The sequence below is a fragment of the Empidonax traillii genome, unplaced genomic scaffold (genome assembly GCF_003031625.1).
Source record: "Empidonax traillii isolate 1590-97213 ecotype Southwest subspecies unplaced genomic scaffold, ASM303162v1 scaffold1035:size206130, whole genome shotgun sequence".
In the NCBI taxonomy this organism is placed as follows: domain Eukaryota; kingdom Metazoa; phylum Chordata; class Aves; order Passeriformes; family Tyrannidae; genus Empidonax; species Empidonax traillii.
Window position 1 is genome coordinate 113,311 of NW_020956228.1, and position 14,328 is coordinate 127,638.

At 67.6% G+C, this 14,328-nt stretch overlaps 1 protein-coding gene across 4 annotated transcripts; it reads left to right on the plus strand.

The window, feature by feature from the left end:
* Positions 1-1,381: 1,381 nt before the first annotated feature.
* On the plus strand, positions 1,382-12,423 carry SHROOM4 (shroom family member 4). 4 transcript variants are annotated; one of them, XM_027904297.1, is made up of 10 exons: positions 1,382-1,510; positions 4,731-4,882; positions 6,029-6,160; positions 6,651-8,640; positions 8,860-8,921; positions 9,300-9,896; positions 10,158-10,580; positions 10,666-10,849; positions 11,380-11,652; positions 11,731-12,423. In XM_027904297.1, exons 1-10 carry the CDS (start codon positions 1,385-1,387, stop codon positions 11,998-12,000), a joined length of 4,209 nt encoding a protein of 1,402 aa, XP_027760098.1. In that variant the 5' UTR covers positions 1,382-1,384; the 3' UTR covers positions 12,001-12,423. The 4 variants fall into 4 exon arrangements, with proteins under 4 accessions (XP_027760098.1, XP_027760099.1, XP_027760100.1 ...); XM_027904298.1 differs by having other exon boundaries at positions 6,693-8,640; XM_027904299.1 differs by lacking the exons at positions 1,382-1,510; positions 4,731-4,882 and having other exon boundaries at positions 5,702-6,160; positions 6,667-8,640.
* Positions 12,424-14,328: the final 1,905 nt, after the last annotated feature.

Sequence of the window (14,328 nt, forward strand, 5' to 3'; positions counted from 1 at the left end):
CCGCAGGCGTTGCTGGCAGGGCAGAGCTTTCCAGGCCGGCTGTGCTGTCTGGGAAAGAGATGAGTAAGAGCCGTGGCCCCGGGCGGGAAGGGGAGGAGCAGGACTCCCGGGCTCCCCCGGGAACCAGTGCTGATCCACTCCCACCGTCCTCAGCTGCCACCCGTCTCCTTCCCCTGTCTCAGTATCCCCAAAGGGTGGCACAGCTGCCCCTCCAGGGCCTGGCAGGGAAAAGACAGAGGTGAAGCAGGGCCGCACTGCCACACGTGCCCTGAGGTGCCCGGCAGGACAGGGACAGGGCGGGGGCCAGCATGGGCAGGCCAGACAGGAGCCAGCAGCATGTGCTGGCCCGCAGGCAGCAGAGCTCGAGGCGCCAGCGTGACTGCAGGGCGGGGAGCTGGGGGGACTGCATCACTTACTGCCACCCTCTTGCACCCACACGAGTGCTGCCGAACTGCCAGGCACACCGTGCCACTGTGCCAGGCTAAGCTGTGTCGAGCTGGCCCTAAATGCTGCAGGTCCCTGGCGGCACCATACTGTGCTGGGCCAAACTGGGTTATTCTGAGTGGAACTGTGCCAGGCCAAGCTAAGCCAGGCCAGGCCATGCTGTGCCAAGCTGAACTGTGTCAGCCCTGCTTGTCCACATCAGCCCAAGCTAAACTAAACGAAGCAAAACTGGGTCAGGCCAAATGGAGCTAAACCAGGTGAGGCCCCTGATCGTATTGTGCTGTACCGAACTGAACCGTTCCATCCCGTGCTGAGCTGAGCCAAGCCAAGCCAGAATGTGCCAACCCAGCTGAGCTGCACTGAGCCATGGTGGACCAGCTAACCCATGCTGACTCCCCTGTCATCCCACACTGAGCTGAGCTGTGCTGTATTGTTCTGCACTGAACTGTGCCAGCACTCTGTGTCATGCCATGCTGGGCTGAGCTGGACGGAGTTGAACTACACTGGCTGGGTGTGCCAAGCTGAGCCAAGCAGCTCAGTGCAGGTCCCTGGGCTAAAGGGTGGTGTGCCAAGCCAAGCTGAGCTTAGTAGCAAGGTGCTGCACTGTGCCATTGTGTGCTGAGCCGTGCCATGAGCTGTGCTGAGCCAAGCCGTGCCACGCTGAGCTGCGCCGCGCTATGCTGAGCCGTGCCATGGCAACACCAAGCCGTGCCATGGCAATGCCAAGCCATGCCATGACAATGCCGTGCCGAGCAGGGCCGGCCGCCGCCGTCCCTCCGCGCCTTATTGGCGGCGGCGGAGCAGCCCCGGTGCGGGTCGGCCCCGCCCCGCACTCGCCCCGCGCCGCTCAGCCCGGGCGGGCGGGGGTGTCATTTCCTCCGCGGCGCGGGGCCGGGCCGGGCCGGGCCGGGATGGATTGGGGCTGTAGTTTGTAGCCGCCATGGAGCGGGCCGAGGGCCGGCCCGGCGCCCCCCAGTACGTGCATGTGCAGCTGCAGGGGGGCGCGCCCTGGGGCTTCACGCTGCGCGGCGGGCTGGAGCACGGCGAGCCCCTCATCGTCTCCAAGGTAGGCACCGCCGGCGCGGTCCCGCGTGGGCTCCGCGGCATCCCCCCGCCACGGGCCTCCCGCCCGTGGCGGGGCGTGGGAGGAGGGAGGGGGGAACACCCGGGGCGCGGCGGCGTCGGGGGTTGCGGGGAGCCCCGGGCGCGGGGTCGCGTGTCCCGGCGTGCCGGGGCGGGGGCGGCCACCCCGCACCGCCGGCCCCCGCGCCCCGCCGCTCAGAGCCGCGGGGGGAGAGCGGCAGCGAGGGGGGCGGAGGGACAGCCTGGGCCCGGCGGCAGGAAGAAATTCCTCTGGCACATCCGTTGGGCTGGCGTCGGGGGCGGCCCCCGCGTTCCCCCCCAACTCGTCCTCGCCGGTGCCGTCCCGCGGGGCGTAGCCGGGTGAGGTCAGCCCCCCTTCGTGTGCCCACCCGTCGGTGCCGCGCCCGCGGGCGCCCCCGGGATCGGGACGTTGAGGGCCACGGTATGGGGGACCAAAGTCCGTCCCGTCGCGCCCCGGGCGCCCCTGGAACGCAGGGGCAGGACTGTGCCCGGGACGGGGCTGACGCCGGGGTGCGGGGTCCGACCGCAGCCGAGAGTGCGGGGTGAGGGTGACCCCCACGGCCGCGATGTCTCGCCACACGGGGTGTCATCGATTCCTGGCCCCCGCCGGCCGCATCGCCCTGCGGTGAGACCCGCAGGAAGCCGGGCAGCGGCCGGGGAAGCCCCAGCACCCGCCCCTCCGCGGTGCCCGGACGGGCCCCTGTCGCCGGGCGGTTTGGCCGCCTGCCCGCCCGGTGCCACCATCCTGCCGGGCCGGGGTGCGGCGGGCCGGGCTGGCGGCCCCGGGGCTGCTCCCTGCCCCGAGCCGGGCTGGTTGCGCCCCCGGGCCGCCCCACGCCCTCGGCGGGACGCGGGCAGCGCGGTCTGGCTGGGGGAGCTGGAAAAGTGGCTCCGGTCCCAGCCCTGCGCCCTGGGGTGGCACCGCCGGCGGGCGGCAGCCGGGGGCGGAGGGGGCAGCTGCCCGCGCCCCGACCGGCTGCCTGGCTCCTCGGGGCGGTGGGTCCCAGTGGGTTCGCCGGCTGCCGGAGGAGGGGGTGGGAGGGCCAGGGGATGTTCCCCAGCTCTGCTGAGAAGGGGGGGTGGTCCTTACGGGCCGCGGGGTGCCGGCCCCCGCGCTCCTCCGGCCGCGCCGCCGCCGCGTGTGCTCGGCAGACAAAGGGGGCTTGTTCCAACGCTCTGTGCATTCAGGGGAGGGTCCCCCGGGGCCACTGCTCCGCCGCTGTGGCCGGCCGAGGTGTGTGCGGGGAGGGGGCGGCCCCCGCCTGCTGCGCGGGGGGCCCGGGCCCCGCGCCGGAAAGGGGAAGGGCGTCCCCGCACTCGGTGACACAGTTTGGCCATTCCAAACTCCCACTCCGGGCGGGATCCCTTCCTGTGGCAGAGTCCCACGGCGGGGTCCCATGGGCTCCAGGCCCTCTGTGGGGCTGCGAGTGCTCTCTGGCACAGGGTCCCTTTGAGCACGTCGGGGACAAGAAGGGAGGTTGGTGTGGGGCAGGGGGGGCACAGCTCTGGCTGTGATTCCTAAGACAAGTTTCTCCTGGGGCAGGCAGATATTCCTGTGAGCCATCTAGTGCCCACCATTAGGGACCAGAGTGAATATGAGGGGTGGTTTTTGGGAAGTGTCCAGGGCTGTCCCAGTCCAGGTTTGGGTGCCAGTGCTGAGTTCACTGGTGGCGAAGGCAGAACAAGGGGCTGTTTGTGCCAGATTTAGCTCCTGGTGAGCAATGCCAGGGCTGAGCCATGTCCATCCTGGTGCATGTGATGGCCCAGACACGGGTGGAGGCCTGGTGGTGCCCTGCAGCAGGGGGGGCACCCTTCACATCTGACTCAGCCCTGTGGCCATGGCAGGCAGGACTGGGTGGGCATGTGGCTGGGCAGAGGACTGGGGTGAAGGTGCAGTCTGTCCTACCTGCTCTGCCAGTGCCCAGTGGCAGGCAGCAGCGTGGCAGGGAGTAAACTCAGGTGCTCCATTGACTGCATGGTGGGACTGGGAGCCCTCACGGGCAGCTAGAGTCCCCTGCCAGGAAGGCAGCCCCATGGCTGGCATCTGGGTGGGAGGGCAGCATGTCTGCACAGCCAGACACAGTGGGTTGTGCCTAGCCCGGCCATGGCATTGCAGCACCCAGGTCCCTGAAAATGTGGGAGACCTGTGGGGTGCTGGGCATAGCTGTGCCAGGCAGGGCCATGGGGCACTACTGGAATGGGCAGGAGGCCTTGCTGCTGCTACTGGCTGCTTCCCAAGGTGCCATCTTGTCCAGGGGCAGCAGGATGGCCCCTGAGACCTGCCTGGCACCAGGGCTGGAAAGGGGTGCCCAAAGGCATGTGCACAATGACTGGCCTGCTAGGAAGTCGTGGGTGCTCCTGTCACTGGGGCCTGGCTGCTGCCCAGGCTGGTGCTGCAGGCACTGTGAGCAGAGCTCATTCCTTGGCTGAGTCTGGGAGTAGCTGGGCAGGATGAGGAGCCCATGGGTGCAGGAGCCTTAGCATGGGGCCGGATTAGCTCTGCTCTGTGGGTGGCTGTAGTGGCTAGCCACATCCATGCCAGGCAAGGGGGTACGGGACACCCCAGGTGGCAGTGGGCTCTCTGGCTGCACCTGCTAGGCACAGCTCATCCTGGGGCTGCCCACACTGCACCTACCTGCTGGGGCAGAGGGGGTGGGCTGGGGTCCCATGTGCTGGCAGCACCGTGGCCTTGTGAGCTGGAGGTACCAGGGTACCAGGCTCATTTTGGCCATGGGTGTCAGGGAAGGGTAGGCATGTGCCAGGGCTCAGTGCATCCCCTGTTAGCTGTCTCCCATGGGCACATAGGGTGCGATGGCATGCTTTGGGCATTGAAATCACCACGGGTGCCCAGGCAGGCCCGACGTGGGGCTGGAAGCAGCGGCAGGGGGCTGGCATCCACGCCGGACAAAGGGCCCTTGTGCTGCCTGCACCCGCGGGGGAATCTGCTGGGATGGGACATTTTTCTTTCTCCCCCCTCCCCGATGTCCTTTCCTCGCTCAGAAATTCATGTGACCAGAGAAGGGGGGGAGCCCGGCGCGCACAGATCCTTCTGCGGTGCCTGGTGCTCAGGCACCCCCTTTCCGAACGAAGCCTCTTTCTCCCCTGGCACCCGGTGGCTGCGGCACATCCCCTAGGATGTTCTGGGGGCCGTGTCCCCCCTGACGCCCCTCTCTGTTGCCCAGGTGGAGGATGGGGGCAAGGCTGCGCTGTCCCGCCGGCTGCAGCCGGGTGACGAGCTGGTGAACATCAGCGGGACGCCGCTGTACGGGTCCCGCCAGGAGGCCCTGATCCTCATCAAGGGCTCCTACCGCACCCTGAAGATGATCGTTCGCAGGTTGGCAGCGCTGTGGGGGAGGGACGCAGGGAGGGCCAGTGGGGCTTTGCCTGCCCAGGGGGCTTGCAGGAGCCTGGAGGTGCCCTTGCCTCCAGCCTGGAGGTGCCCCTTGCTGGGATGGGATGGGGGTCAGACCCCTGCGGCTGCCAGCGCTCTGGGTGGGTGGGGGTTCCCCAGCCAGAGGAGCCGGGGCAGTGTGGCGGGCTGGCCACCCCCTTGCTGGGCGGTATCCTCAAGCGTGGCCGCTCCTCTCCCTTCCTGCCTGCCTCCTGCCTGCCTGCCTGGGAAAGGAAGGAGAGGCAGGGCTGGGCCTTGCAGTCTTCCCCCCCACCCCCAACCTGCATCCATTCCCTGGCTGCATCCTGACTGACTCCAGCTCCAGCGGCACCCAGGGGCAGGAGCAGCGCAGGGCACTGCCCATCGGGCAGGGGTGCCACGGGGCTGTGCTGGGGCTCAGCATCGTCCATGGTGAGTTTGGGGCTCTGGGAAGGGAAGTCCCTGTGCTCACTCCCCAGCTTCTCCTTGCCACCCTCCTCGCTTAGACAGCAGATGCTGGGGCAGCACTGGGCACTTGAGGGGTTCAGGAGGTGGCTGCTGACCACGTGCCTGTGTGGTGGCATTGGACACCGCTGCCTGCATGTGGTGTGGGGACTGGAGAGCCCCAGGGCTGCCAGGGGTTGGGATGGGACCCAGCACAGGACCCCCCCTCCTCTCTAGAGACAGATGTGGTTGGTGCTTGCTGGGAATGCTGAGGGACCGAGGAACAAGAGGGGAAGGCCAGGATTGCGGTGGAGACACAGATGTAGCCTCAGCAGGGTCCCTTGGCAGAGCCGGCCCAGTCCCGGCAGCGATGTTTGCCTTGCCTGGGGCGTTGCCTGTGGGCTGCACAGGGGCCACGTCCTCGGTCCCCTGTTGATGCTGGCGACAGGGATGCTGCAGGCAGGGAACCCTGGCCAGCAGGGTGAACTGTGGGATCCCCCTGCCCAGTGCCGGGCACTGGCAGGGCTGGACCCTCCTCGCCGCCGTCCCCCTTGGGCAGGCACTGGCCTGGGGGGACAGGAAGCCCCGTAGGAAGTGACTTCAGCCCCGGTTCCTCGGCCCGGCTTCCTCCCCATTCTTGTCCTTTCCCGCTGTTGCTCTTGGCAGGAGGAGTGTGCCCGTCCTCCGGCCCCATTCCTGGCACGTGGCCAAACTCGCCGAAAGCCGCCCCGACGCCCCCACCATGCACTGCCCCACTGATGCCTTCAGCCTCTCATGGCCCTCGGGGTGTGATGTCAGGTGAGACCCTGGGGGCATTCATGACACTGTGCAAGGGGCAGGGCGCACAGGGCACCTGCTTGGGTCGGGGTGAGGGGTGTGGGGTAGATGCTCACATGCCTGCCCCACACCACTGTTGGGCATTCCCCCTGTCCTTCCACTGCGCTGCCCTTTCCCCTGCCTGTTTACTCCCAGCTCCCGGCAGGAAGGGGCGGTGGCTCTGCCGGAGCCGGCCAGGAGCTGCTTAGTCCCATTGCCCCTGCTGCCAGAACTGTGAGGTCCCGAGTGGCTGGAATGAGGCACACCCTGTGTGCCCTGTGCCTGCTCTCCCTGCCAGTGCCGGGCCAATCTTGGGGCTGCCCCCAAACCCAGTGGTGAAGGGCAGGTTGGGGCTGTGCTGCTCTGTGCCCCCTTGTCCCGGGGAGGGTGTATGTGTAGGGGAGTGGGATCTCTGCAGAACTGGGCAGGGGGTGGCAGACACCCCTAATGCTGGCATGGGGCCGGGCAGCAGTGAGCTGTCCCTGCAGTGGAACCCGCTGTCCCGGCACTGCAGCACCGACCGGAGCAGCTCCATCGGGAGCATGGAGAGCCTGGACCACCCCAGCCAGGCCTACTATGAAGGAGACCCCTCACCCGTTGACCAGGGCATGTACCACAGCAAGCGGGACTCAGCCTATAGCTCCTTCTCTGCCAGCTCCATCGCCTCCGACTGCGCCCTCTCCCTCCGCCCTGAAGAGGCCGTGTCCAGTGACTCCAGCTTTCAAGGCTCCTGCAAGGCCCCTGACGGGCGGTACCTGACCACAGGGGCTGAGCCATCTGCCAGCCGGCACCCCGAGGCCTGGCGGGCGCCTGTGCCTCCCCAGCCCCCTGTCAGAAGGGACAGCCTGCGGGCAGCCCCAGGCAGCAGAGGGGACAGGCACCGGGCGTCGGTGTCAGCGGACATGCTGCATGCCAAGGGCCGGTGGATCTCCGACACCTTCCTCTGCCAGCGGGATGGGGAGGCGGAGGCGGTGGGCGGGAGGACGCTGGCGCCGTACCCCACGAAGGACCGTCTCTCTGCTGACCAGTATTACATGCTGAGCTCCCACCCGGACCGGTGCCCGGCTGAGCCGCTCCTGGGGGAGAGCATGGAGTCTGATGACCGGCTGTACCTGGATGGCAGCACGCACCGAGTGCCGGATGCCACGACAGCAGGTGACAACCCGTTGCTGTCCCCCCTCAAAGGCCACGTGCCACACCGGCACAGTGCTCCCGAGCAGCTGCTGGCCTCCCAGCTCCGCTCCCTGCAGGTGGGCTCCAGCAGTGAGCGAGCCTCGCCAGCCCCCGATGGGCACCGCTGGACCTTGTCCCCACTGCACCCTGAGGGCAGCCGGGGGGGAACCGCAGGGGCTACCCAGGACCCCCCGCTCTGCCCAGAGCCTTGCTGCCGCCCGCCGCCCTGCCACTGCTGCCCCGAGCCGCAGCGAGCCTGCGGGCAGGACAGCCGGGGGGCCAGCCCGGCGCTCAGCACCGAGGGGCCAGCGGAGGAGGAGAGCCGGGCAGGGGCCCGGCGGGCCGGGGGTCCTCCCCACCGCTCTGCTCAGATGCGCCGCCGCAGCGACCGCTTCGCCACCAGCCTGCGCAACGAGATCCAGCGGCGCAAGGCCCAGCTGCAGAAGAGCCGGGGTCCCGGTGCCCCCCCGCCTGGCGAGGAGCCGGTGGAGGAGACGGAGGAGCCCCCTGAGAGCAGCGTGCCGGCAGAGGGACCACCCGCCCTGGCTGAGCGTCTCAGCCCCGCGCCGAGCGAGGACGGCAGGAACGCCGGCCGCTCGGGGGACCGGGGTATCCCCACCCCTGACCCGCTGCCAGCCCCCAAAGGGCCCCCATCTCCCGAGCGGGCGGTGCCAACAGCCAGAGGCCGCTGGCGCTGGTCCCCGGAGCGCAAGCTGCAGCCGCAGCGCTCGCCCAGCCCCGGTGAGCTGGAGGGCTACAGCCAGGGCCCGGTGGCCCGCAGCTCCCCACCACGGGGCATCGACGAGGCCGTCCTCCTGCCCTTTGCCGACCGCCGCCGGTTCTTTGAGGAGAGCAGCCGGCCGGCACCGCCCCAGCACAGCAAGCCCCCAGTGGGCGATCCCGGTGCCTTCCAGTCCCACGGCCCCGAGCACCGCGACGTCCGCCGCCTCTCGGTGGACCAGCCTTACAGCCCCCCGTCCCCCAGCCGCCCTGGCTCTGCCGGCCCCTACGCTGAGTGCTGCCGGGAGCAGCTCCCCCGCTACAAGCCGCTGGGGAGGCCGGGGGAGCTGGATTATGTGCGGGGCTTCTCCTACCCCTATGGGGTTCCCCTGCGCCCCGAGCCCTGCCGCTACTGCGGAGGGGACCCGTGCCCACCACCGCTGCCTCGCGGTCATCCCTGCCACTGCCACCCCCAGCCCTGGGCGCGCTGCCCCGACTGCTGCTGCCCGGCCCCCCGTCCTGGGCGAGAGGAGAGCGACGCGTGGCCCCCCCGGAGAGCTTTCGCCCCGGTGAGTAACTCCAGCCGGGACTATGCAGGGGAGCAGCACTGGCAACCCCTTGCACTCCTGGAGTGTGACCTTGGGTTGGGGTGCGGAGTACTGTGCCCATGTTGGCCCTGCAGACACGCTGCATGCCTTCTGCTCCTGAATGGGGATGGGATGGGACGGGGTTGTTGGGGAGGGGGATGTTGACCCCTCTTTCACACTCCCTCTCCTTCCCCCACGCAGGAATTTCCTCAGGGTGACTGGGAGCCACCTGCCATAACCAGGAAAGTCAGCCAGTCTGTCAGGTGAGCCCATGCCAGGTACAGGAGTGCTAGGATGTGTGTGCCACTCAGTGAGGACTTTCAGCGGGGAGAGGTGGGGACTGCCAGGATTTTGGTTGGGGATGTACAAAGCGCTTCCTGTCCATCTCAGTGTGGTGCTTTGAAACGGGACCATGTGCCACCTTGGGCACAGAGGGCCAGGGGGCGTGAGGAGGTGTCCACAGCAAGGAGGGTCCCTCCTTGCCCATCCTCAGAGGTCTGGGGGCATCTCCAGGGGGAGACCATGGGCTTCCCCCACCAGCAGGGCTGGGTGACTCCAGCTGAGGAAAATGAGGCAGGGGTGGGCATGAGCTGCCAGGGGGGTGACTGTGTGGGGGAATGAGTGTCTCCTTCTCTCCCCAGTGAGCTCTCCCACTACCAAATGGGCTTCCAAAGGCTCGACCCCTTCCACGCCTGCTTTGAGAGCGCCAAGCCAGAGTGGCCACCCTGCTACCGGGCCACATCCACGCATGACCTCTCGTGGGATAGTGAGCGCCTGGCCCGCATGCCTGAGAGCCCCCTGGACCCGCTGCACCGCCCGCTGCGGGGCAGAGCCTTCTCCGAGAGCCACCTCAACCTGGAGCCTGCCAGTCCCCAGGGCCGCGACCAGAAGGACCTTTTCCGTGCCAAGCTGGACCAACCTCACGTCCCCAAAAAGAAGGGCCCCCCGCCTCCCCGACCACCTCCCCCCAACTGGGAGAAGTACAGGCAGCGCCGGGCATCCCAGCACCCGCCGGACGGTGCTGGGCACGGCTCTGCCTTTGCCGCCCCGGTGCCACCCCGCAGCATTGCTGATGTGGTGCGTGAGCGGTCACAGAGCCTCACCGGGGAGCAGGGGGGCCGGTCCTGGGGGCATGCTGCTCGCCCCCCTGCTCCACCAGGTGCCTGGCCCCGTCCCGAGCCCCCTGGATCGCTTCGCAGGACTCCTGGGCCCGATGTTGGCAACACCGAGAATTGCAGGCAAGTGCTGCGGTGGCGTGGGGGTGGGAGTGGGGCTGCAGGCAAAGCCTTGACATGGGTGGGCTTTTGCGGCCACATGGCTTCTTGTACGCTGCATCTGAGCATCCTAATCCACCCCTTCGGGCACGCTCTGGGGTTTTTTTGGGGTAGGGTGTGTCCCTGACCTCTTTGCCTGGAATGGCCACAACCCCCTTGCCCATCCCTATCCCCAGGACAAGGATGGGCAGGGGGGCTGACGTGCCCCTCGGTGGGTGTTGGCAGGGTGGCAGGGCCTGGGGAGAAGCGGCCAAAGGCAAAGCAGCCCTGGGAGATGGAGGAGCAGCCCCAAAGGCTCATCCGGAACCAGGAGCGGGGCTGTGCTGGTCCCTGTGGGCTGGGTGAGTGCTCGCCACCCCTGCATGGTGGCCCCGGCCCAGCCATGCCAGAGGCACTCAAGCCCAGTCCCGGGGCAGCGGAGGGGGTGAGCTGCCAGGGCAGCCGGCCCCAGCCCCACCGTGTGGACTCGGAGGAAGTGCTGTGGGATGTGGCAGTCAGGGACCACGCCCTGGCCAACGTCCATGCCCCTTTGGCCCCCTTTGGCACCACCACTGAGGTGATGGGCGAGCTGCTGGTGTCGGGGGAGCGGCAGGCCTGGCGAGAGCGTCTCCAGCGGGACTGGCACCTGGAGGCCCTGGCACAGGACAGGTAGGGCTGGTGCGGCACTGGGCGCCGTGCAGAGGGCAGGCTGCACCCTGCCACCCCAAACACTGACCCCTGCCCCCCCCCCCAGGCAAGGTTTCGAGCCCATCTCGCCACCCCCTGGGAGTGTTGCCAGCTCCAGCTCCTTCCCGGTGCACTACGGTGCAGCAGCAGGCAAAGCTGAGCTGCTCAGCAAGGTGATGGCACTGCCAGAGGTAGCAGAGGGGAGCTCAGAGGAGGAGGAGGAAGTGGACCACGAGCTGGTAGAAAAGAAGGTACAGGCACTGCTGGGGCCAGTGCCCTCAGGGTTCCCCACTGCCCTGGGACTCATGGGGGCTGGGGGCATTGCTGGATTTTCACAGGGACTGGGGCATCGCTGCTTGCTCATGGGAACCGAGGGCATCACTGGGGGCTCATGAGTGCCAGGGACATTGCTGGGTGCTCGTGGGAACCAGGAATATTGCTGCATGCTCACAAGGCATACGACAGATGCATGTGAGGACCAGGGACATTTTCAGGTGCTTGCAGGGCCTGGAAGTGTCACCAGATGCTCAGTGCTTGCAGGGACTGGGACATTCCCAGATGCCCACAGGGTCCAGGGGCATCCCTTGGCTGCTCACAGAGTCTGAGAAGTTGCCAGATGCTTGTGGGGACTGGGGACATTGCCAGTAGCTCATGGGAACCAGGGGTACCGCCAGGTTCTTGTGTTCTGTGGGGCCCAGCACAGCACCCCTACACCCCTGTACCAGTCCCCCAGTCCCATGGGGGGTGGCCCCAGTTGCCCCTGACCCTTTTGCTCCGGCAGCTGCAGCTGATCGAGAGCCTGAGCCGCAAGCTGGCGGTGCTGCGGGAGGCACAGCGGGGGCTGCAGGAGGACATCAGCGCCAACGGGGCACTGGGCGAGGACGTGTCTGCCCGTCTGCAAGCCCTCTGCACCCCAGGGGAGTTCGACAAGTACCGCCTCTTCGTGGGCGACCTGGACAAGGTGGTCAACCTCCTGCTCTCCCTCTCGGGGCGCCTGGCCCGGGTGGAGGCTGCCCTGGGCAGCCTGGGGCCGCACGCCCCCGCCGAGGACAAGGTGGGCACGGGGCAGGGAGGCGCCTGCGAGGCCTTGGGGTGTGGGACCCCCTGCCAACGCCGCCCATCTCGCCCACAGCTGGCCCTGCGGGAGAAGCGGCGGCTGCTGGTGGCGCAGCTGGAGGACGCCAAGGAGTTGAAGGAGCACGTGGGGCGGCGGGAGGAGGCGGTGGGTGCCATGGTGGCGCGGTACCTGCCCGCCGAGCACCTCCAGGACTACCAGCACTTTGTCAAGATGAAGTCGGCCCTCATCGCTGAGCAGCGGGAGCTGGAGGAGAAGATCAAGCTGGGCCAGGAGCAGCTCCGGTGCCTGCGCGAGAGCCTTGGCCAGGCCTCCAAGGGCTGCTAACCCCCTACCCAGCCTCCCTCTGGGACCCTGGCTGTGGCCCCAGCTTGCTGCCAAAGCAGATCCAGCCCCTCATGGGCTCTCCCTATGTCTGTCCATCTGTCCAGCCCCTGCCTTTTATTTATTTCTCTAGTTTACCAATCAGGGGAGGGGCTGCCAGTCCAGATGCAGACAGGGGGTGTTGTGCCAAAGAGCTGTCACGGACTCTGTGGCCACCCAGCATCCTGTGGCTCAGCAGGACCAAATGGATAGATGCTGCCATCACCCTCAGAGCTCTTTCTGTGCTGATAGGGGTCCTTCCACCTTGTCCTGGACACCAGTGCCTGTCCTGCTTTCGGTGCCGCACCACATGCCTTAAACACCCCCCAGCTGCCCTGGGGCATATCCACGCAGTGCCTGAAAGGGTTAAAGCATGCTTGCCCTCTGTCCTGTCTGTTTGTCCAGCTCTGTCCATCTGTCCGGTGGGAGCTGAAGGAATTTCAGCCCCGGCATCCTCTTCCTCTCCATTGTATCTGAAACAATGGCTCTGGCCAGCGGGTTCTTAACCCGCTCCCCGCTGGCTGAGACACCACAGGGGGCCACAGGGGGTGCCAGTGGGTGCTGTGTTCCCCTCTCCTGGGGAACACTGTAGTGGGTGCCCCCGGAATGGTGCCCTGTCAGGGTATGGGGTTCTGGGACCAGTAGACTGTGGCCTGTGGCTACCCCGTGTCACCCACACTATGGCCAGGGGCAGGTCTCATCCAGCCCTCACCTGCAGTGTCTGGCCTAACACCAGGAGTGATTAATAGAGGAAAAAACACATTAAGGACAAACCGGGGTACCTGTCCCCTCCTCTTTACTGCAACAGCCCCAAATAGCACTTATATGTCACCCCCTCCACTGTCCATCTGTCTCCATGGGTTGGGCAGGTGCCTTGCTGCTGATTTTGCACAGGGGTTTCATGCAACCAGCAGCAGCTTAGGGCAGGGGGTAGTGTTTTGAGGGGACAGGGTGGCCTCCAATCCCCTTTGGCGGCCCCATGGCCTGACAGCCCAGCCCCAGGGTGCAGAGAGCACCCACGCCTGCCCTCCCGCCCCTGCAGCTGTCCCCCACTGTGGGTCCCCCTCAGCCTGTTGAACACTACACCCCACAGCTGCCAGGCTGTACCCTGGGATGGTGCCTGGCAGGAGTGGGGTCCCCAACATTCCCACCATCTCAGCCACCCCCAGGATCATTGCTAGGACCAAAGACTGCACCCACTGGGTGCCATACTGCTCTCGGGGTGGGAATCAGCAGCCTTCCCCAGGGCCCTTTGCTGGGGGAGCTGCTGGTGCCCGTGCGTTGCTGCGTGCTGTTGTGCCTCACACTAAAGCAGCAGCAGGAGCTGCACATCTGTCCCAGCTGTGTCTCGTGTGGTTTGTCCCTGTGCCCCCCCAAGTGGCACGGAGGGGGGTGGGGGGTGGGGGTGGAATTACTTCAGCTGCGGTGAGCCACGCCTTGGCAAGCTCTTGGGACCCGATTGGGGTTACAGAGGGTCACAGGGGGCAGCTGGAGTGCAGCTGTGGGCAGGGAGCCCTCTGCACACAGTGCTTCCAGGCGGGGCTGGAGCGGAGGGCAGTGCCTGGCCCACTCCCCAGGAGCACATCGAAGGGCCACCGCGCTTGAGTGGTGGGGTGTCGCGCTGTCCCTGGCACTCAGCCACGGCGTCGCAGCCGGAGCTTTTGGGGCGGCCGCGGGGAGGGAGCGGTGGCCGTGTCCACTGGGGGATGTCGCAGTGCCGGGCGGGCTCCGGGGGTGCCCCGGCTCGGGGCGGCGCTGCCCGGTGCCTCTCCCGGGGTCTCAGCCTGCCCGCGGGTCGCACGAAGGGGTCGGAACAGCCCCTGCCCGCGCAGTCCCGCACGGCCCCGGGCGCGGCGGCGGCCGCTGGGCGGCGCCGGTGCACGCGCGCGCGCGCAGGCGGGTGCGGGAGCGCAGGTGTGCGCGGGCGCGCGCGGCGGAGGCGGCGGGAGCGCGCGCCGGGGATGGTGCAGCGTGAGCCCCGCGCGGGGTGAGCGTGAGTGTGAGCACGGGGTGGGTGCGAGCGTGAACGTGGGTGTGAGCGTGAGCGCGGGTGTGAGTGTGAGTGTAGGCGTGAGCGTGGATGTGAGCGTGAGTGTGAGCGTGAGATCGCGGTGAGCATGAGCGGGAGTGTGAGCTCGGGGTGAGCATGGGTGTGAGCGTGGGGTGAGTGCGAGTGCGGGCGAGCGCGCAGGGGGGTACATGTGTGTGTGCACATTGGCTGAACGCGTGTGGAGCGCAAGCGTGGGGCTGCGCGGGGTGTGCTGGCACACGTGTGTCAGAGCACACGGATGC

What these genes read in the sequence shown, in the direction of transcription:
- SHROOM4 (XM_027904297.1), top strand. Translation starts at nt 1,385, where the DNA reads ATGGAGCGGGCCGAGGGCCGGCCCGGCGCCCCCCAGTACGTGCATGTG. An exon ending in AGCCCCTCATCGTCTCCAAG is followed by an intron (nt 1,511 to 4,730) that starts GTAGGCACCGCC and finishes TCTGTTGCCCAG; the next exon opens with GTGGAGGATGGGGGCAAGGC. An exon ending in CTGAAGATGATCGTTCGCAG is followed by an intron (nt 4,883 to 6,028) that starts GTTGGCAGCGCT and finishes TGCTCTTGGCAG; the next exon opens with GAGGAGTGTGCCCGTCCTCC.